This window comes from Canis lupus, chromosome 32 (assembly GCF_003254725.2).
Source record: "Canis lupus dingo isolate Sandy chromosome 32, ASM325472v2, whole genome shotgun sequence".
Lineage (NCBI taxonomy): Eukaryota > Metazoa > Chordata > Mammalia > Carnivora > Canidae > Canis > Canis lupus.
In genome coordinates, this window is record NC_064274.1 from 37,371,854 (window position 1) to 37,396,182 (window position 24,329).

The window sequence follows — 24,329 nt, forward strand, 5'->3', positions numbered from 1 at the left end:
GTAAGGCCCTTTTTATCTCGAAGTTTCAAAGTTTAGGTCCTCTCTTTGTAGGTTTACCAGGTATGTCAGTTTTTCTCGGGCTGAAGGATTTCCTGGGACATGGGATATTCATTTTATTTGGAAAGTCTTAGGTAAACTGGGATGAATTGGCTATTATCAGCTATATTTGAGATATTGGGCTATTTCTCACTGAATCAAGGAAAAATGACTACTAAAAGATTGAGCGTGGCAGGATCCTGATTTTTCTATGTATATATAAAGCTATAGAGTAGAAGCCATCTTGTTTAATTAACTTTCCAGAAACTATCTACCTTAGAAAACTACTACTAATCTAAGACTTTAGTTCATTTAAATATGAAATCAAAGTGAATTTGTTTTAATGAAAATAAATACTCCCACAAATTTTCAAGAATTAAAGATCTCATAAGTAGCAAGTTCAGATATTTTTGTAAGTCAAATGTGCAAACTCATTTTCTCTCATATTTTTGAAACTCTGAAAATCAACACTACTAAATATGGAAAGCTATGAATATATACAAGCATACTTATTCATACACAAATATAAGGATTTAAATTAAGTTTCAGAATTCATTGAACACTTCTGGGACGTATATAAAGTCCATCGTGCTGCATTTAAATGGTATTAGTTTCTTATTGTATAAAACTGTTGCCCTTATTGAAAACAATTATTTGAGGATAGTTGACTTTGTGAATGAATTGTATTATATAAAACAACTGGTTGTTATAATATTAATGAAATTTAAAATTAAAATGATCTACATTTATCTTATTTTCCATTCAAAATATGATAGGATTCTATCTTTCTTATACTATGGATTGATTTCTCATAAAAGTGAAAGGAGAGATCTTGATACATATTTTTTATTCTGTGCATCTTTGACCTTTTAGTAAAATACAAAGATGGAAAAAAATATTGAAAACTGCATTCTTTTCTGTAAAGACTAAGCATCAAGCAAATAATAGTAATGTTCATCACACTAGTTAATGTGCTAAGAATACCAGAAAGACCATTATGTTACCGTAAAAGAGTATAAAAACTGAAAGAAAAAAAAAGACCCCCATATTTTTGACAATATTTTGGACTCCTCTTTTTAACTCAACAAAAATTAACATAGAAGTTGTGCTTAAGTTTTCATTAAGTTTTATGAAATATACTTGAGAATTGTAGCTACATTAAAACCAAGTTAGTAGCTTAAACATTATGCACTTGAAGATTACAAACAGTATATAATTCTCTTCCAATTTTTTTCATTTCAAAATATTATGATAAAATTGGTTTTTAAGGTTTGATTTCTGAAGTATAATTCTTTAAAACTGGCAAAATATTTTGTTATGCCATTTTAAAATGTGCTAGATAAATCTCTGAGTTTTATATGCAAAGCCCTACTACATCCTCCTCTAAAATTATACAAAATATAAAATGTCTTCAGTGCTCTTAAGGTTAAACCATTTTTAAGGGGTATAAAAAATTAAACACATTACAGTTGAGCACAATTAATAAGAATTCAACATGTGTAAAATATTTAATGAATTGCCCATTTTGATGGGAATATAGTTTCTAACCAATCTTAAGGCTTAAAAGAAAGTATATTTTGAATTTTTTGAGCTTTTAAACTACTTCTACATTGTATCTGTGATTGTGTCTCGAAACACTAATTCATTGTATGCAGTTGCCCTGAGAGTTTAAACACCTTGTCTCCTTTTCTTTTTTCTTTCTTCCTTTCTTTCTTTTCCTTTCTCTTTCTTTCTTTCTTTCTTTCTTTCTTTCTTTCTTTCTTTCTTTCTTTCTTTCTTTCTTTCTTTCTTTCTTCTTCTTCTTCCTTCCTTCCTTCCTTCCTTCCTTCCTTCCTTCCTTCCTTCCTTCCTTCCTTCCTTCTCTTTGATTCATTCTGTAACTAGTTATTAAGCATGTACTATATGTGAAGTATTTTTGGCAGTATGTAGATGGAATCTTAAGCCTCATCCCTTTAGAAGAGAGGGTGGGGAAAGTATAGTAAAAGAAGCCCAGAAAGCACATAGTTGATGACTGCGCTGAGCACTTACCTACCTACTCAGTAACTGTTTTGGCCACATGCCATGCCCGGCACAGAGGCAGGCACTAGGGATGCAAAAGTAAATAAAGCATGGGTTCTTTCTTAAGAGTTTACTGTCTTGGTAGGGGCTGCTGATTAATAGATAGATACTTTGCTATGTGGTAAATATAGCAGTAAAGGTGTCTACATGGTTTTATGTAAGTAATGTCATTGGAAACACTGTACTGTGTGCCCTGTACCTGAAACCATTAAGTTCTATTAAGCAGGACAGATTTTGAAGGCAAGGCTGGAGCAATGTGATGATTTGGGAGGTTGTAGCAGTGATATTTCAGACAAAAGGAAATTTCTTAAAACCAAGAAATGATAAGAATGGAGAAGAAAGGACCAATTTAAGAACTATTTAGGAGGTAAAATTGAACAACTTACTAACTGGATCAGTGGAAGTGAAAGAATATAATCAAGGAAACATTAAGATGTTTGGCATAGGTGAATAATAGTTCATTATTCCAACAACAAAGAAAGAGGAGAGGGGGGCACCTAGGTGGCACAGTTGATTAAGCATCCAGCTCTTGGTTTCAGCTCAGGTCATGATCTCAGGCTGGTGAGATCAAGCCTGCATCAGGCTCCACACTCAATGTGGAGTCTGCTTGAGATTCTCTCTCTCTCTCTCTCTTCAAATAAATAAATAAATAAATCTAAAAAAAAAAAAAAAGAGAGAGAGAGAGCAAGAAGACCCTAGTGAAGGTAATTAGAGGCCATATTAAAAATGCTAAACTAGGGCAGCCCCGGTGGCGCAGCGGTTTAGCACTGCCTGCAGCCCAGGGTGTGACCTTGGAGACCTGGGATCTAGTCCCGCGTCGGACTCCTTGCATGGAGCCTGCTTCTCCCTCTGTCTGTGTCTTTGCCTCTCTCTCTCTAGTTGTGTCTCTATGAATAAATAAATAAAATCTTTAAAAAAATGCTAAACTATTGAAGTGCATCTGAGTCATACAGGTGCAGATGTTTAACAGGTAGTTGGCTCACCATAAAAGTCTGGATACCAAGTATAGTTTTTGTTAGAAGTTACTGTTCTATTGAAGGCAGGGTTCAAAGCATGAAAGTATGTAAGATCAGCTAGGAAAAGGGTTTATAGAATGATAAGGGAAAAAGACTGAGTGTAGAATGTTAAGGAAGTCATCTTTCAGAAAACAAGTAGAGAGAGATGATCTCATTAATAAGAGTCAAAAAGATCAGTGTCAGAGACTAAGAAGCTGTGATATTATACAGCAGTCCCCCCTTATTTGTGGTTTTGTTTTCCATAGTTTCAGATACCAGCAGTCAACCATGGTCAGGAAGCAGATGATCCTCCTGACATACAGTCATGAGGTCAATAGTAGCCTAACACTATATCACAATGCCTCTGTCATTCACCCCACTTCATCTCATCATTAGGCATTTTGTCCTCTCACATCATCACAAGAAGGGTGAGTACAGTACAATAAGATGTTTAGAGAGAGAGACCCCATTCACATAACTTCTTTACAGCATATTATAATTATTCTATTTTATTATTGTTGTTCATTTTTTCCTGTTCCTAATTTATAAGCTAAATTTTATCATAGGGATGTATGCATTAAAAAATGTAGGGCTTGGTACAATCTGCAAGCTTAGGCATCCACTGTTGGTTTTGGAACATTTTCCCTATGAATAAGGGGGGACTACTGTTTAAATCTTGGGAATAAAGACTGTTGGGGAGGGTGTGATCAGCAGTATAAAATCCAGCAGCACAGTCCACTGAAGTAAGGACTGGCGAGTCTCTTTTGATGAAAGGTGAAGGTCACTGGAGACTCTTATAAACTCTAGGGGAATGTGGAGCCATCGAGGCAGAGGCATAGTTGTAATAAGTTCAGGAGTAAATTAAAGAGTTAGTACATGGAGAAGAGGAGTGTGGAGTACTCAGTGGAGAAAGTTTGATGTGAAGGAGAGAAGAGAAATCAGCTGGAGGGTGATTGGGAGTTAGGGTGACCAACCATTCAGTCTGGTTTCCCCGGACTGAGAGCATTCAGTGATAAAACTGGAGTCCCAGGCAAACCAGAACAATAATAGGACTTCCTAACTAACTGGGGTAAGGGAGACCTTACCTTATCTTACCTTTTTTCCTAGGAGGAGAGATTAAATAAAGAGCATGTGATCTAAGAAAAGGTCATGGATATGGTAATGAAAAATACATAATTAATAGAAATATTTTTAATCAAGTTCTTTTATTTAATTATTACCACTTATGAATAATAGTATATTTTCTCTATTTAAACTATCAGGAAAATTGAAAAGAATGTGAGAAAATTGAAGGTAACATAGAATGTTTCTTGGAAAACTAGAAGGATGGTGCATAGCACATAAGTTTTAATTATTATACTAATCATTGCAAAAGTGTAAATTTTTCCTTATGTGGAACCAAAAAAATGTGTTTCCTTATTTAATTGGAAAATTAGAATTAGCAATGCAATAACAGTTTTACTTATTTAGCTGCTGAATTACATGAGCACATTTGAAAGAGCCTCAAAGCAACATAAGAAACTGACATGGCATAAAATATGACTCTTCATGAGGAAGAAAAAAAATACAGACCTAAGGTGTTGTCCATTAGTTGCAGAATTTATTAGCTACAAGCCATAGTCCTTAAAGAACCAAAGAACATGTAGTTTAGACAATATGTTCTTCAAAAGTGGCAATACTAATTTCAGTCATAATGAAGTCAGATAAAGGGATGTGTGTGTTTTATTTATGTGGACAAGACTTGTCTCAAATTCACCATGAACTAGTTTTGACCTGTCCTCAGACTTCCTGAGACTAAGTGTACAGAAAGAGTTTTAGAGAAGGCAAGTGGCGTATAAATAGAGGTTTCTGCCATTAAGCATTTTAACGCTATTGATGACCAGCACAGCATGACCAAATGAATATTAACAATTCACATTCTCCCTCAGAAGAATGAATTCACTCTGGGCCTAAGATCCATCATATCTTTAGACTTAGACCATTTCCTGTAACATTTTGCCCCTAAGACAGTTGTAAAGTAGAAGAGAGAAGGGAGGTCTTTCAAAGTTTTATGAATTCTCAGCAGCTATACTCTCAACAAATAAAAGAGCTATATATATCTCACTCTCTTCCTCCCATGTTTCTTCCTCCTCCTGCTAAGATTGCCACACATTGTCTTTTTGCCAAACTTCTAACATCCATGAGAAAATGAGGAACCAGCCCAGACATACATTATCAGCCCACTAGAGGTGCCCACCATGTGATTGGAGGTTAGCAATTCAGCATCCCCTTCCATAGACACAATCCCCAGTCTTTCCCACTAGCCTCTCACATGTCAATGTTCCTTAATTTGGCTGTGCTGTAGTTCACCCCTTTTAAAAATCTACATTTTAAAAGTGGCCTTAGGAGAGGCCACTTAAATCCTTAATACAATGTCATCAATTACTTTATCATTATTTTCCTCACTAACTAAAGATCCCAGAGTGCCTGGGGAAAGGAAGTGCTGAAGACAGAAGTAGGAAAAGCCATAAAGATCTGAGAAATAAGTGGTATCAGGCTCAGGGACAGACTTGGCTGACTTCTCAGTCTTGCTAGGGGCCGACCCCTGGAGGCTTAAATTGGAGTGTAAAGGTGATCTCTATGCTATCTGGCTTCACTCTCTCATCAGAATATTCACTACCCCAGCTCAAGTAAAGCCAGAGCCTTCATAAAATCATTGAAAAAGAACTTAACATACCAAATGTTTTCGGGGGAAGGCAACTGCAATCAATTATTCTGTCATAAGTAAAAATAGAAAGGAAACAAAACCTTCTCCAGATAGTTCACTATAGTACTCTGAATGGATGTCAGAATCTACACAGCACCAATCCTTTCTCCACTCCCACTCCCATATTTCTCTAATTCCTTTCCATTTTCTCTGCTGTTTCTTATTTGCTGATATTCATTGTAATTGCAGGTTGTTCTGGAAGCATGGGTCTGCTGGAAACAAGTACTTTAAATTTGTGAGGATCACTTTATGACTGGATATAATATTCCTTGTGAACTACAAAAACAAATATTCTCCAGTTAAAGTATATCTATTAGCTCAACTTTATCAACTATGCTGTTCAAATCTATGTTCTTACTGTTTTGATCTTTTTCTGGAGGCAGGAGCAGTAATGGGGTGTACTACTTGATGTTATCAAAGGAGGTGTGCGTAATTCTTCACTCTGATAGAGGATTGTAAATATTTCCTTGCTTTTCCATTAATTATCACCTCTGTATTTTAAAGCTATGTTATTTAAGGATATATATACATACATACACATTTATATTTACAAATATATTTATATATTAATTGAAAGTTTTATCATTCTGTGCTTACCTTAATGCTAACATAGCTAACCAGCTTTTGGGGGGTTACTATTTAAAAATTAAATTACCTCATGTTTATATTTGTTCTTTCTTCTCTCCATGTCTTTACATTATAAATTCGTTTAAAAAACTTGTCGGGCAGCCCGGGTGGCTCAGCAGTTTAGCGCCGCTTTCAGCCCAGGGCGTGATCCTGGAGACCCGGGATCGAGTCCCACGTCGGGCTCCCTGCATGGAGCCTGCTTCTCCCTCTGCCTGTGTCTGTCTCTCTCTCTGTCTCTGTGTCTATCATGAATAAATAAATAAAATCTTAAAAAAAAAAATTTTTAAAAAAATAAAAAACAACTTGTCACTTAATTTTCTTTTTAATCTATTTTCCCAGTATTTGTCTTTTAGTTAACAAGGTGAATCTACATACACTTAATTTGATTATCAGTGTACATGGATTAATTTCAGCTGTATTATTTGTGCTTTATATCTGTCCCACTTGTTCGATTTCTTCTTTTTTTACTCTGTTTTTTATTGTCTTTATTGTCAGTTTCCTTCTTTTCTCTACCTACTCCTGGTTTGAAATGTGTGTGTTTGATTTCTGTTCTTCCAGGAGCTTCTCCAGAAATTTAAGCATATGTGCTAAACAAGTGCTAATATTAATCAATATCTTCACACTTCAGTCAAAAAGTATGAAGTATTTTATCTGCAATCATGCCCACTCTCCTTTGGCTGAGGAGCCGTTCTTGTTTTGGATGTTTTTGTTTGTTTGTTTTGTTTTGTTTTTAATAATAAATTTATTTTTTATTGGTGTTCAATTTGCCAACATACAGAATAACGCCCAGTGCTCATCCCGTCAAGTGCCCCCCTCAGTGCCCATCACCCATTCACCCCCACCCCCCGCCCTCCTCCCTTTCCACCACCCCTAATTCGTTTCCCAGAGTTAGGAGTCTTTACGTTCTGTCTCCCTTTCTGATACTTCCTACACACTTCTTCTCCCTTCCCTTATATTCCCTTTCACTATTATTTATATTCCCCAAATGAATGAGAACATATAATGTTTGTCCTTCTCCGACTGACTTACTTCACTCAGCATAATACCCTCCAGTTCCATCCACGTTGAAGCAAATGGTGGGTATTTGTCATTTCTAATAGCTGAGGAATATTCCATTGTATACATAAACCACATCTTCTTTATCCATTCATCCTTCGGTGGACACCGAGGCTCCTTGTTTTGGATGTTAAGTTGTTGTTGTGAATCCCAGATTGCAGACATTATTATTTTTACTACCATCAACATTTTATTAGCTTGGTTTACTCCTTTTTAGCCGAGAAGCCAGACTGAGGCCATTAGCATATAATTTAGATCATGTCCTTCCTCAGATCAGAACCCTTTAATGACTTCCAATGTTATCATAAGCCAAAATTCTTACAATCTTGTATACCCTGCCTATAACTCCCTGAGCCTCTCACTCTGTTAAAACATCTCCATCCTCCTTGTCATTTCCAACTCCTGCTTCAGGGTTTTGCTCTTACTATTCTTTCTGCCTAAAATGGTTTTCTCCAAAGTTGGTACATGGCTCTCTTTCTCACTTCCTTCAGTTCTTTACTCAAATTGTATCTTCTCAGTGAAGTTTTCTCTAACCATTTCCTTTCAAATTGCAACCGCTAAATCTATCCATCTTTTCCTGCTAATTTTTCTCCCTAGCATTTATGATCTGATCATCACTGGTATGCTCAAATCAGCTCACACAGACTCAGCACGAAAATTGTATATGTCTCCGTGTCATATCCTCATGACAGAGTCAGCAGTTTGAAATTTGACATGGAGGTAGCATTTACACCAGGAAATTGGCAAATGAGCAGATGCAGGCTCTCCACCCCCCCCCCACCCTCCACCAAAGATCTAGTTGGTAAAGGTCTAACAGCATGCTGTTAGACCTTTATATATATATATCTATATATATATATATCTATATATCTATATAGATATATAGATATAGATAATAGATACATATGTAGATATAGATGTATTTGCTTATTTATGTTGCTTTGTAACTTTAGCTATAAAATGTCAGCTCCAGGAGGACAAGATTTTCTCATCTATTCTCTTCACTATCTCCAGCACCTAGAAGTGTGCCTGGCTCAGTATATATTTATTGAATGAATGATTCTCATTCATCATGAAGCCCATCTTTTAAAAGTTCTTTTAATGCAAGTCTATTCATGGTAAACTCTCCCAGATTTTTTTTTTATGAAATGTAAATGCCTTTATTCAGCCTCATCTTTGAAAAATAGTTTTGTTGAGTTTACAATGCTTAGTTAACAGTTTCCTCAGGTATAACCATTGTGGCTCACATTAGGAAGGTTAGGGATCCCTACAAGTCACCTGAATGCTTGTGGAAGTGGAATATGTCCAAATCCACTGGTCTCTGTCTTAAAATTGTCAAAAAGTTAGGCAATTTGGGACTGTTAGTACGAATGTATATGAAATTTTTTCTTTTAGTTTGATGGAATATGTATTTCTATATTCGATATAATGTGATTTATAATATACAGGAATATACATCACTCTCAGTATTATTATCAAATTCAAATAGTCATATTGTACTAGCAATTATATAAATAGTTATTATAAAGAAATAATTTTCTGGAAATAGTTTTTGCCAATAATTTAACATAGAGAAATAGTTTAAGCAAAGGGGAAAAAAACTATTTCATATCCATTATCAACTTACACTTAATACATTATATTAAATTTGTTAAATTGTAAGATAGAATGTATTTCTATTTCTATTAATATTAAGGAGTTATTTGTTATGCAATGACATTCTAAAACAATGAGTTCTAAATCTTTTAAAGGAGACAAATATTATTGCAGAACACTATATGAATATATAAACAATATTTGCTGACTACATTGTTAAAGCCCCAATACAGTGAATCTCCTTTCCAAGCATGACAAAGAGCAGAGCCATCAGAGACATATGTACTACAGCTCAATAAGGCAATGCAAGCTCCACACACTAGACTAGCAGATTAGAAGACAAAAACTCAGAGTAAATCTTATATTCTAGAGATATTCAGCTCAGTTCAGAAAATTATTAACATCTACTCTGTCAAAGTGTTGTGATGGGGACTTCAAGGGGTACATTGATAAATAACAAAACACATTTTTTTTTTTGTAAAAGAAGTAAAAAATACAGGAGAAAATTTTGTGTTTGCCAGTTACTGGATCATATCCTTCTCTGGATTGAGAGTTAAGAGTTTTTATTTTTTTTAATATTTCATAATTCTAGGAAGTAAATCAAAATATAAAGGGATCTTCTTTTATATTTCTGTAATGATGGCTTATAATGTTAGGTCCATAGAAAATGTAGTTATTTTATAATGATGTGTTTGGGGGTACTTAACTACCAAACAGGTAATACTTATTGAGTTCATATATTGTTTTATGTATTCTACATCCATTGTCATTTCATACTCCCAAAAATCCTATAAAACAATGACTATAAATACTATCACTTTAAATAAAGAAACTGAGATTCATATACTATGACTTGCCTCTAGGATCTTACAATTAGCATGTGGCAGTCCTAGAATACAAAATGCAGGTCTACCTGGCTCCCAAAGCTAAGCTTTTCCACCTCATATTGCTTCCCAGTTGTACCCTAACAGAATACTATGGTGTCCATGTCAAAACCCTCCCTACCAAATTCTACGTTATAGCATATTGCATCCAAGACAGAGTCTATTATAGCTTAATGGGTCATGTCTGAAGTTTGCTGTGGATTTAATTATAAATGTGGAACAAAACTTAGTATCAACCACCTCTTGGAATGCCTTGTACTTATAACTGCAATGATATGGGCAAGGTAGATTGTACTTTAAGATTTAATGGTGGCTTCTTTCTAGGCATTTTGCCTACAATTCTGGTAGCTGTAGTCAGTTTCATAGTTTGTAGTGAATTAAAGTGGCATAGTGGCAGGCACTTTTGGTGTTAGATTAATTAAAGAACAGAAATTGCCCATCATTTAGATAATTTAACTTCTTTCTGTATGTATGTACTCAGATTTTACAGTCCCTATAATGTTTTACTGTGGCTTTATACAGGCTTTTTAACATCTTTTAAAGTATACAAAAAAATGCACAAAATTCTGGTATATTGTCTCTTAGTCTCTGGGAAGCATGAATTAATAGCTAAAGTACTTTCTCTATTCTTAACTTTTATAGGCCATTTATGCATAATGAGACTATAGCCTGAGATACAAAAGTTCTTAAAAAATCATAGTGTTGATATAAATAAATTATGAGATACACTTGACATAACTTATTGACTGTTTATAGACAAAGAAAATGCAGTCAACTTGTTTTGTTAAACTTCTCAGTGGCCTAACATTTTAAAAGTATTAAAATTTACTCATTTGGCACATACTGGAATTTTACTTTAAAAGATTAAGTGGTTTCTCATTTTCATATTAATAATTACAATGATTATAAATATTATTAGTTACAATTATTAATTGCACCAATTACTAAAATAGCTACATATATTTGCTTTCTATTGCTGCTGTAACAAATTACCACCAACTTAGCAGCATAAAACAACCCAGATTTATTATTTTACAGTTCTGGAGGCCAGAAGTCTAATGTATTTCACTCGGCTAAGTACAAGGTGTTGGCAAGGTCATGTCCCTTTCTGGAAGCTCTAGGAGAGAACTAACTGCCTCATCTTTTCCTTTTTTTTTAATAATAAATTTATTTTTTATTGGTGTTCAATTTGCCAACATACAGAATAACACCCAGTGCTCATCCCGTCAAGTGCCCCCCTCAGTCCCTGTCACCCATTCACCCCCACCCCCAGCCCTCCTCCCCTTCCACCACCCCTAGTTCGTTTCCCAGAGTTAGGAGTCTTTATGTTCTGTCTCCCTTTCTGATATTTCCTACCCATTTCTTCTCCCTTCCCTTCTATTCCCTCTCACTATTATTTATATTCCCCAAATGAGAACATATAAAAAATATGGAACGCTTCACGAATTTGCATGTCATCCTTGCGCAGGGGCCATGCTAATCTTCTCTGTATTGTTCCAATATTAGTATATGTGCTGCCGAAGCGAGCACTGCCTCATCTTTTCCATCTTCTATAGTCCACTCACATTCCTTGGTTCATGTTCCCTTCCTTCATCTTCAAAATAAACAGCGTTGTATCTTTCTCTGCCTTTCTTTAATAGCCACATCTACCTGTGGCTAAAACTAGGAAGGTTTTCCACTTTTAAGTACATACCTGATTAGATTGGCCTACCTGGATAATCCTCATCTTAAGATCTTTAACTTAATCACATCTGCAAAATCCTTCTTGCCATAAAAAAGTACACATATATTAACAGTGCATCCATTATTAGATGAATTAAAAAAAACAAATTTATTTATTTAAATATTTATTTATTCATGAGAGACAGACAGAGAGAGAGAGAGAGAGGCAGAGACACAGGCAGAGGGAGAAGCAGGCTGTGGGACTCGATCCAGGATCCTGGGATCACGCCCTGAGCCAAAAACAGACACTCAACCGCTGAGCCACCCAGGCATCTCTTAAAAAATAAATTTAAAAGCTGGTTCATTAGAACTACCACACAGTTACTTAAGCACTGGTCACCAGTTTCATGATGCGTTTTTATTCTTTCCATCTTATCCTGTGCTCCTGTATCCACCTCCGATTCAGTACTCTTGTTTTATCAGTCTTTCCGTCTTTGGAATCCCCTGCCCTAATTAACCCTAATCCAAAAATAATGGAGTTCTATTCCATTTGTTTATCCCTTCTCACTTTTGCTACCCTGCTTTGATTCTCTAGTGTTTGGATTTGTACAGCATTGCTTCTTGTTTCCCCATTTAGATTTACAGATTTATTTTTACGTAATTCACTGTCTCTATTTTTTTTCCCTCTGAACTATATATACTGAGTAGGATCAGCTTTCTGAAAAAAGAAAAAGATTAAAAGAAGAAACATTGTGTGTAGAAATTAAACCATCTGGTTGGGGCCTTGAACAATCATTTATCAAAAAATAGGGGGGCGGGAGGGGGCGGTTCTTCACTATCTTTATTTTGAATGAAATAATCTAACACACCAAAACAACATATAACACAGTCATTCATTTCTTAGGAATCCTAAGAGACAAGGTGTTTGAGTTCACATTAGAAAGACAACTTTGCTTGATACTCTCGAGTAATTGAATTGAGTGGTTTTGACAATAAGCTGTTCCAAGGTTAGAGTTCCTGTCATTGAAATAGTTAATAGCTATGTCCTGGCAGTGTTGGATTTCTGATATACTGAAAAATACCTGTAAGAAGCTTTGTGTAACATTTTAACAACAATCATCTGACTATATTTTCAAAAGCAAGAAGGCATTATAATGAAAATTAATTTTAACCCTAGTGTTTTTGCTTTGACAAAAGTAGTTTAGGTTGACCGGCAAAAGAATTCTGCATAATTTGCTAATCTGCTATAGAAATGTAATTAACATCTAATGGGAGTAAAGGGAGAAAACACTTTCCCAATCTTTATCATTTTTTATCTGATAAAGGCGCATTGTCATTGATCTGAGGGAGGGACAAAGGAACAATGAAAAAGGGAATCTCTATTTTTCATTCTTGTTGGAACTTTCTTGCTAATACTAAATCTCCAAAATTATTATCACTATAACTTCACCAGAACTAATTAGTATTCAGTCATCATTCTCAGAGAAGACCCAGTTGTTCACTGTACTCAAAAAAGTTCTGTTTGCCTAAATGGGATCAGCCTCTAATGGATGCCAGTGACGGGAGGCTGTTCATCATCCCTTCGGGATAATTCAGAGCCTAGGCAGAGGCCCAGCGTTCAATGCTCTGTACTTAGAAATTGACACAATGTCAATGCAACATCCCTAAGAACAAGGAGAGCCTAGGAAGATAATTAACTGCACATCTTTATTTTTAAGCCAGCAACAGTTTTCAGACTGGTTCCCTATTTTAACATTGTCTTTAAGGAGCAAAACCATTATCGTACTTAAGCTAAGCCTTCAAGTCACTCACTTCTCATCATATGTGACATACTCAGCTCCATTTTCAACAGTTTGTATTTTTATTTTTGATGAGCCTAAAACAGATACATTATCACTGATGATTAATCAACTTGTGATTTGTAAATGAATAAAAATCAAGGTGATCTAGTACTGTTTTTTAAAGAAACAATTCAAGAATTTGCCACTGGGGATCCCTGGGTGGCTCAGTGGTTCAGGGCCTGCCTTCTGCCTAGGGAGTGCCCTGGAATCGAGGCCCACATCGGGCTTCCTGTATGGAGCCTGCTTCTCCCTCTGCCTATGTCTCTGCCTCTCTCTGTGTCTCTCATGAATAAATAAATAAAATCTATAAATAAATAAATAAATAAATAAATAAATAAATAAATAAATAATGAATAAATGAATAAATAAATAAAATAAATAAATTCATCATGAATGAATAAATAAATAAAATAAAATAAATTTTAAAAAAAGGATTTGCCACTAGTTCCATCTTAAACAGTCTTTCATTCAAAGATGTATAGATATATTTAATCACTTATCAGAATGAGACTATTTTCATGAGTTTCCGAATTCCAGAAAAGGCAAAATAATCATTTAAAAATGCTTGTTTAAAAATGCTAATTTTCCAATCCTACACTCAGAGATTTTGACTTGATAGATCTAAGGAGGGCCCAGGAATATCTGTTTAATATGCTCACCTTGATGATTCTAATGCAGTTGATAAACATGCACATTTGGGAAAATAATGATTTAAATAAACTGCAATGTTATTGCAAAATACAAAGACATGAGTTCAATTATTTTTTTTGTAGAGGAAATGATTTTATATAAAAACATTTAATATTAAATATATTTAAACATATACAAGCAAATATATAATGGGAAGAGATCATAATAGAATTAGAATTAATAGTTTTGTGACTGATTTCAACCTGATGTTGGGAGAATTCCTATTTTCACTTACGTTTTAGTCATACCATATAGCAAGACTGTGTGACCATATTTTAGCAAATGTGTATTCATGTGACATTTCTTGGGGAGATAGAGTAGATTCTACATGAGGGCCCAAGAAGCAGAGGATTTGAGGAAATGATTCCAACAAATGGATGGCTTAGTTCAAGCTTAGTAAGAAGATGATGGATAATTTTGACAAAGTAAGCAAGTAAAGGTGCATTGCTCTTGTGTCTTTCAGGAACCTGAATATTAGGTCAGTCAGAAGACAGACTCCAGAGGCAAAGAGGTCCCTGAAGAGGTTTAAGAACTAGGATAGAGGAGTGGTATTTTAGAGGAGGGGAAGAGTAGGGAAGAAAAGAGGGACCAGAGAGAGAAGAGGGGGCACAGAGGAGGAAAAGGTATATGGGATATATTCTTTCACATGTAATTGAATGTGCTTATAATGTGATATCAAAGCAATCACAAAGGTTTGTCTTGAGTTATAGGGGGGATAGAGTTATCCCGATAATTATCCCGATAATTTAAAAAATTGTTAACAAGGGGAATATTTTTTGAATAGAGAAGAAATTTTATGTTAGGAAGCCCTAAACATTTGTCTTTAAGAAACTACAATTAAAGTGAGCTAGGTTTGTTTGTTTTGTCCAAAATGAAAATAAATGTTCATTGATTTCAAATATATAAAATAATACATGCACTTTGTTTTTTACATGTATTTTGTAATTAACAATCAAATAATGTAGAAAACTATAAAGAAGAAAAGGAAAACAAAACCTCCCTTAAGTCCCACAACACAATAGATTTAGTCCTTCTCTAATGTTTGAAAATCTGATGAATAAGAATTTTTATTTCATTTTCATATTTATTTAGCTGCAGCAGAGGATTAAGATGATCACATATGTTTATTGCCCATTTGTATTTCTCTTTCAAGAATTGTCCTTTTTCCATTTTTCCATTGGGATATTAATTGTTCTTATTGTTCTATACAATAACATCAATTTTCACAAAGAAAAAGACAAGCGCCAGTTGTAGGCCATGGTCTCTGTACTTTATTTGCCCCCAATTTAACATGTCAGAAATTATTTCCATTCATTCATGTAAAGTGAGGAGTTAGTTTCCTTACAATTATAGTCCCTCTAGTCAGGTATCATTTTCCCTTTTATTTCACATGCCATAAATGGAACAGTATGTTTCTAAGTTGATATATAGCCTTTATCCATATTCTCAAAAAAACCCTGAGAACTATCATAATTAAATTAAAAGAAACTTGGGGTGCCTGGCTGACTCAGTCTATAGAGTGAGAGAGACTCTTAATCTCAGGGTCATGAGTTCAAGCCCCATATTGGGCATAGAGTTTACATTAAAAAATTAAAAGTAAAAATAAATAAAAAATTAAAAAATAAGTTAAAAGAACCTCATTAATATCATACAGGGAGAATGCATGTGCAGCCTTTTTCAGAAGATACCAAGTCACAGCACCCCAAACACTACAGTGACCAGCTCACTGACATGTAACCACTCAGAGCCTCATTCCTTCCGTAAAGATGGAAATGGAAATAATGCACCACCTTGGTCAGAGAGCCATAGTGAGAATGCAGTGAACCTATGCATATAGAAACTTTACAAATTATAAATTAATTATTTCTGGGTTTAGTTTCTTTTTCCAAGTTTCTAAATCCTAAATCCTAAAATGGATTCAATCATTTCTAAGGTTTCTATGTTCAAACTATGAATACTTTTTAAACATTACTAAGGGAAGCCCAGCACCAGCTAATCTGAACAGAGTAATTGTTATGGTGAAATAGGGTGAGTAGAACACCCTCTTCTGAGACTTCGAATGCCATCATAGTCCCACCTGGGATGCTTTGCCTAACAGCTCTAATGAAAAGCATGTTGTTAGAAGATGTGGTTGAGCTGACTTTAGCATCTCAGGTGAAAGATATTCCAGGACACTCTGATTTTCCTGAATAACTTATTATCTATCTATAACATAACTCACTAAAATATTTAAAAGATACTTATGTAATTACTCTCTACCATCTGCTATTGTAATACATCCCATAAGCTTACTTTTAATTTGAGATAAATATCCCAGCCTCTAGCTCTAACAAAACCTGTGACCATTATGTTCCACCCTCAACCATTTGTAGACTTCAGTCATTCTCCTCCTGGCTTTCACATTTGTATAGACTGAAAAGCTGTCATTTTGTGTTTCCGATTATTTACTTTTCCTTGCCAGTTGCATATCTGAACACAATATATCTGCTGAAAAGAACATGAGAGTAAAAGTCAGGTCAACCTGAGTCCAGATCTCAAGTCTGCCCTCTTCAGTGGAGTGACTCTGGGCAATTTTCTTAACCTCTCTCACCATCAGCTTCCGTATTTGTAAAATGAGAATAATACCAACTTCATAGCATGTATGTCACTTGTAAGAATTACAGTGTCTGTCAAATACCTTATTCCAGTATACCCTCAGTAAATTTAAGCAGTTTCTACTATAAACATATGCACTGGGAGAGAATATTTGAACAGCACTTGGAGAAGAATTCCAACATGAGTAAAATTAGTTCTTCTAAATAATGTAGAGGTATAAGATAAGCTAGAAGAAAATGAGACCATTTTTGCTCATCCATTCAAAAAATATTATTAGTTGTCTACCATGTGCCAGGCACTCTTGTGGGAGCTGGAGATATAGTGGTAGCCCAAACAGATAAGTTCACTGCCAGCATACATCTTACCTCTCTGGTGAGAAGAAACAGACAATAAATATATAAATGACTGAGCAAATAAAATAATCTTGGGTAGAGAGGTAAGAGAGCTATGAAAAAATGAAATGCATTCAGTGAGATCTCAGAAGTGGTAGAAGGTGCTGGGGGTAGGCACAGGGGAGTTCCTATCTGGAGACACTGGATAGGGAAATTCTCTCTGATACAACATTTGAGCTGAGACTTGAAAGAAGAGACCAGCCTACTATAAAGACAAAGATCTAGAGTGAGAGAGTTCCATGCAAAGGGATGCTATAGAAAAGGCTTAGCGTGTTAAGGGAGAGAAAAGGGAGGTCAGTGTGAGTGGAGCATTGTGGATGTGAAGGAGCATAAGGTGCGATTAGTTCAGAACGGCAGGCAGGGAGAGACTGTCTGGGGTCCAATTGGCCATGGAGAGGAGTTTGGATTTTATCTAATTGAAATTAGATAGAAGAAGCTATGGCTGAAGAAGCAGCCATTGGAGATCGTTGGCAAGGTAGCAATAAGGTCTGATTTAGGCTAAAACATCACACTGGCTGTCATATGGAAAATGGACTGTAGAAAAAATGGAAGGGGGGGAACCCAGCTAGGTGGCCATTATAGACCAGATAAGTAATGATAGTGGTAAGAAAGATGGTGAAAAGATAGTAGGTTTGAGATATATTTTAGAGATACAGCTGAAAGAACTTGCTAATGAATGGTATGAATGGTATGAGAGGAACTTCAAGAAAGAGTAGAACCAAGGATAACTCAAGATTTGTCCTGTTAGGTACGTATTCCCTGAGTTAGGAGACACAGAAAGGAGTAACCTGCAGTGGTTGTGACATCTTGTACTGTGGATATAGACCAAGATGACATCCCATCTTCATCACCTACCAGCCTTGGTCAAGTTACTTAGCCTCTGTGCCTCAGTTTCCTATTATGTAAAATTAGAACCATCATAGCAGCTACCTTGTGGGTGTGCCCTATTATTATTAAGCACCTGTAAAGTGCACTTAGGACAGTGCCTATCTCATATTGTTACTTAGTATTAAGGGAGAAAAACAAAACAAAACCAAGAGTTCCCTTTTAGACCTGTTAAGTGTATGATGCCTTCTGGGTGTCCAAGTGGAGATGGGCAGGCAGTAGGGTATGCAAGTCTAGAGTTCAGGGAGAAGTCAGGTGGAAAGATATAAATTGAAAAGTCATTAGCATATTGGTGGTATTTAAAGCACTAGCCCTGGATGAAATCACCTAGGAAGAGAGAGACAGCAGAGAAGAGAATAAAAGATGACCAGCACTGGGGCACTTCATCATTAAGGTCATGGCTGAGATATATATAGTTGTCACAGACATGGCTGAGACTGAATGAATTCTTTACCTCATTCTTTATTTTTAGGGAATGTCCTCTTCCTAAATTAATTCATAAAAGTCTCATTTGAATGCTGGATCACAAACTGGCCTCCAGTTTACATTTCACATATATGCTTTTCCATCAGATTATAGGCTCCTCATGGTAAGATCATGTGGCATTTTTAAATGTCCTTCACTGTCCCTATCACAGTGATACACACAGGCTGTCTCACTAAATATCTGTTGGATTCATTATATAAAGAAGTTATGATGGGGGTGCCTGGAGTGGCTCAGCGATTGAGTATCTGCCTTTGGCTCAGGTCATAATCCCTGAGTCCTGGGATCGAGTACCATATCAGGTTCCCCACAGGGAGCCTGCTTCTCCTTCTGCCTATGTTTCTGCCTTTCTGTTTATATCTCTCATGAATAAATAATAAATAAATAAATAAATAAATAAATAAATAAAATCTTTTAAAAAATAAAGAAGTTATGATGAATAACACAAATCCAAGATAAAACGTGAATTTATCCTTCTAGAAATTTATCTTTCTAGAACCTATCTTTAAGACACAAGGAATAGACGTAAAGTGAAAAGATAACAAGGCTTCAGACTCAAGCAAACATGTGCTGAACACTCAGGTCCACACAATTGTGAGAACTGAGCCAATTTGCTTAAGCCTTCTGAACCTCAGTCTTCTCATCTTTAAAATAGGGATGATGAATAAAAAAGAAAAAATGAAATAAAATAAAATAGGGATGATGATAATATCTATCTCATGAAGTTTGAAGGAGTCTAAATGAGGTTGTGCTTGGCAGTCATTGGATATTTACATGTTGGTTCTCTTTTACCTCCTGTAAGTAAGTAACTAACTGCATCTTATAGAAGATTTTTACACCTATGCACCCATTTTTCTCAGTACACATCACAATTATGTGCATATAAAATACAATTTATTTTTAAATAATATGTACAATGCAAGTAGTAGACTGTGTTATCTGTAGATATAAAAGTAGATTGAGTTATAAGAATGTGTTTAGTTTTTCACAAATAGATTTACTTATTTCTAAATTAAAGTGTATCTATGACAAGATCTTTCGCATGTAACAGGAGGTTTTTGCTACATGTGAGGTAAGTTGTTGCTCTTATACAGATTTAGCAAGATCCAGAGGCAAGGGCTGTTATGGTCTCATTATCTCCTGCCCCCCAGAGGATGAACTAAGTTAATTAAGTACATTTAAAGGAAGAAAATGCCTCTTTGCTGCATCCCCATTAAGCTACTATTTCTTTACTTACTGATGCTTGTTACAGTTTATTAACTGTGAATTATACCTCACAGCAAATTAACCCTTCTTTCTCCACCTAATTTGCCAGATATAATAGTTGCATAAAGTCACAAACCAGCTTATTGTCTTTGTAAGAATATAGACAGGAAACCATTTCCTTCAGTGTTCAACCTCAGAAGAATTTAGCAGCTTTTGTAAATCTAGTACGAATGCTCATTTTCAAGCCAGAAGCAAACATATAAATCATGTGCAGCACAGTGTACCTGTCTTTAGAGATGCTGTTTATAGCCATGTATATTTATTAGTTTTCCATGGTTTCAAGCAATATGTGCTCTACTTTTTTTCTCCAAATAACACACAAATTGCTATCCCAAAGCTTCTCTGGTCCATTACAAAGCACAGCCTTTGGGGATGATTATCTTTCCCACGTCTAACCTTGTGCAGTTGCTTTAGATAATACTTTAAATAAACTGGATCTTTTGCTGTCTGTGCATGTTTACAATTTTCATTTTGCTAAGTGTTAAGAAAGGTCTGAGATTCCCACCCCCCATCCCGCCACTTGCAATCTAACAGGTCAGCCTACCAGTTTCATGGATGCTGACAAAAGGTAGTTTATTACTCACAGTAATAGCCATAGCCAGAATATCCACATTTGAGCTGGTTCTCCACATGCCTGTTCCTTAAAGGTGATGGGAAGAGTTCCAAATGATTGATACCTGCACATGCAGTGGGCTGCATAACAGAGAGGAACCCTAATCTAAGGAAATGAATCTTTTATAATGGTTAGTAAGTTTGCATGACATTTGCCCCTGAAGTAGAAAATCTTTTTTTTATACTGGAAAGTAAGCAAACTTGCCCTTTGCTCTAAAGAGGACTGTCTCTGTCTTATAAGGTTGTTTGCTCTACAAACATACTTGAAAAGACCATACAAAGCAAAAGCAGTCAGTGCTTCCTCTCACAAGATACACAGGAATTCGAGACTACTATGGAGAATTGTCTCCCAATACCACCACAGCTTTTCAGGGAATTGTGTTATAGTTTATTTATGCTTTCAACATAAGCTTTGAAAGGTAATACAGATTTAGTGCTATGAACATGTAATCTCCATATTACATAGTCTTCTTGCAAAGGAAACCCTATATTCCTTTTTTTAAACTAAATTAAAATTCAGGTTTTAATTTCTGATTAATTTACTTAATCACGGGACACCTGGGTGGCTTAGTGGTTGAGTGTCAGCCTTTAGTTCAGGGAGTGATCCCTGAGTACTGGGATAGAGTCCCATATAGGACTCCCTCCATGAAGCCTGCTTCTACCTCTGCCTGAGTCTCTGCCTCTCTGTGTGTCTCTCATGAATAAATAAATAAAATCTTTTTTAAAAAAATTACTTAACCTCTGTATGCCTCAGTTTCCTCATCTGTAAAATTAAATAATAGTCCTAATTCAGTAAGTAGTTGAATAGATTGAGATAATACAACGACGAGTTGTTGGAGCACCTGGGTGGCTCAGTTGGTTAAGTGTCCAACACTAGGTTTTAGGCTCAGCTTGTGATCTCATGGGTTGTGAGATCAAGCTCTGGTAGGGCTCTGCACTCAAGGGGGAGATTGCTTGAAGACTCTCTTCCTCTGCCCCTCTCTCCACTCACATGTGCACAGTGCTCACTCTCTCTCTCTCTCTCTCTGAAATAAATAAATAAATCTTTGGAGTTGCTGAGTGGTTCAGTCAGTTGAGTGGCTTATTTCAATTCAGGTCATGATCTCCGGTGAAATTGAGCCCAACCTCAGGCTCTGTGCTCAGCAGGGAGTCTGCTTGGGGTTTCTCTCCCTCTGCCTCTCCCCTGGCATGCGCTGTCTCTCTCTCTCTCTCAAATCAATAAACTTTTAAATAAATAAACATTTTTTAAAAATACAGCGAGTTGTTCAATGGGTTAAAAATGAGATCATCCATCCTTGGCACAGAGCCTAGTAAACATTAAATGCCCATTGCTCAATAAATGTTAGCTTTAATTAGAATTTGCTATAAGTACACTTTGATGAGACGTACTTAAAAACACCCACTTTACTAAACCAACACTATTGGACCCAATTTCAAATGTACCTTGGGAGTGCTGATTTTCTTTTTGTTGCTGTACAAGTATTCATTAGGAAAATGTAAAGATAAAAGGAAGTAACATTTTTAAAGACTTATTATGTGATTCAAGTTTATTATTTAATCTAGTTCTTCCATGTACTATTTCAATCATTCTTCCTAGCATTCACATAAAGTAAAGGTGTCATTTTACAAAAGAGTAGACTGAGACGCAGACAATATCCAAGGTGGTACAGCTTATAAATGGAAGAGCAAGAGCCCAACCCTATCTGACTCTCTCTGCCTCTTAAATTTTGAACCATTCAATCTTACTCCCCTCAACTATCTATCTTTTGGGACAATGGTATATACAATATGTTAGGTTTGAGGTATACTTGTGTCTCAAATGCCACTGTTCATATATAGTCCACTGCGAGATCTATAGGTTCAATCAAGATGTTTATCTCACTCTGAATATGATTCTTAGTTTTGGTGGCTTTGAAACCTCAGGAACCTTAATGACAGTATGGCATCTTTGAGAAATGCAAGTATGAACATTCCTGTGATACGTTGCCTTTTTCAAGAGTTCGTTCATTTAATAAATTATAAAAGTAAATTATAGTAAGCCTACAATAGTAACAAAACATTCAGATAAATCATACAAACTCACTTTTAACTTTAGAAGATATATTCTTAATGCTACACTAAAACAAACAATGGTGAAAACATACCTTTTTTTTTAGTTCCACAGGAATTTTCTTTCTTATCAACTCTGCACAGAAAATTGATTAAGCATTCTGTAAACAAATTCATATAAAAATTGGTCTGAGGGAAATAATGATTGCTTCTGAACACTGGAATGAAGATTTGCTTAGATTTGCTGCAGAATTAAGATTCTGTATTTTATGAAAATTATTGGCAGTAGCAGACCACATCAAAAGTATTCTGAAATAATGCTTCTAGCTCTCTCAGAAACTCATTACATCAAAAAAACTAAAAAAACTAAAAAAAAAAAAAAAAAAAAAAAAGCCTAATAGTAGAAGAGTTCAAACAATAGTCCTAGAACTTCCTGGATTCATATATAATCTTCTATATCATGATTCATATATAATCTTTAAACTAATATGAAAAGAAAAAAAAACTACTAATAGAAATTGTTCTGGTGCTATAATTGAAAGTAAGAATGGAGTCTCTGAAAATAATCAACTGATATAGTATAGGCAACGCCAATAGACCAACATAATATTCAGAGTAATAGTGAGTGAAAAAGTGTTGCAATCTTTTGTTGATAACATTGTTGAGTTCAGGTTCCATGCTCCTGTTGCTCACTCTTATCACACTTGGTTATTATTAACAATTTCATATATGTTCCACTCTGTTTTTTATTTTTGTTTTGTTTTGTTTTGTTTTGTTTTCTCTGACCCTTTTAAAATTTTTAGGAAAAACACAACAGATATATAATAGCTTCATGAGAAAACCAGAATGCAAAGCCATGAAATGAAGGATTTCACTTTGTCAACCTGGTCAGTTTCCCTAGAAATTCAATTACTATATTGGCTTTTATCTGTTCCACTGGGCATTTACTGAGAACATTGGCTATTATGAACAACCACCTAGATACTTGGTTATTGTTACTTTGTGTTTATCTAAAATCCGTTCAAGGATTTCAAGAGATTTTTTTATGCTCCATACCTACCATTTGTAGGAAAGTTTCATTGTTTTACTTAAAAGTGATAGGCACTTTATTTTCTCAGGGACATACTTCACTTGTTCACTGTGTCTATTTCCAAAAAAAAATCTGTAGCTTTCTCATAACTTTCTCATACCCATAACTCCTCAGTCCCTTTCATACAATGTACTTAATATTCTAATTTATTATCTTGGAATCAAGTCTCATTCTTAGAACTTGTTTAAACTCTGGGCGGTTTTTAATTTACAAGTAGTTTTAGGAATCTCTCTTTGCATAGAGTTATGAAATAACTAAAATTCAAATAATGTAGTAAAATCTTTTCAAAGTTTTCCTTTGATTCATTGACATGATCCTGAGATTCTCATGTGTGCATCTCCCTAGAAGTCCTCATTTTAACAGTTTTTTTCAGTACCCCTAACATCTTAAAACTTAGTCATTCAGACACCACCCACCCGCCCTCTGACACCTTCTTCCTGATTGAAAGAGGCATTTATGTATATGAGTCACCTCCTGCCAGCTTCACAAGAATTACATAAAAGCAATCTGCCAACCAGCTTGGCCTAAGGACAGAAAATCACATTCAGTGTCAATGTGAAAGTCATTCTTGCTTGTGGAGAATCACAATAGAGCACTTTAAAGACTTAACTCTCAGGATATCAAGCCTTAATCTACACTCTCTACTGTGAATGAGTGAATTTATAAATGTTATAGTTTCATCAGGTTGTCCTAAACTTCTTGGCCTAATAATAGTAAATCCATTTTAAATGCTTTAAATTTTTTTTTTAAAGAAAACTGAAATGTT

At 35.3% G+C, this 24,329-nt stretch overlaps 1 protein-coding gene and 1 non-coding gene across 3 annotated transcripts in view; one reads left to right on the forward strand and one right to left on the reverse strand.

Annotated features, from left to right (window-relative positions):
• LOC112671710 (bifunctional heparan sulfate N-deacetylase/N-sulfotransferase 3) overlaps positions 1-24,329 on the forward strand; it is a 171,431-nt gene that overhangs the window by 13,249 nt on the left and 133,853 nt on the right. The window contains exons 1-2 of one of the 2 annotated variants that reach the window (XM_049104887.1): positions 3,307-3,517; positions 4,197-4,247. The exons of the other annotated variant lie outside the window; for it this stretch is intronic. Of the exons in view, the coding sequence (XP_048960844.1) occupies positions 4,239-4,247 (9 nt within the window). The 5' untranslated portion in view covers positions 3,307-3,517; positions 4,197-4,238. Of the gene's footprint in view, positions 1-3,306; positions 3,518-4,196; positions 4,248-24,329 lie in introns of those variants that run through there. 2 annotated transcript variants of the gene reach the window in all.
• LOC112671772 (U6 spliceosomal RNA) lies at positions 11,422-11,528 on the reverse strand. Its single transcript, XR_003143849.1, has one exon. It is a non-coding gene; the product is annotated as a U6 spliceosomal RNA (small nuclear RNA).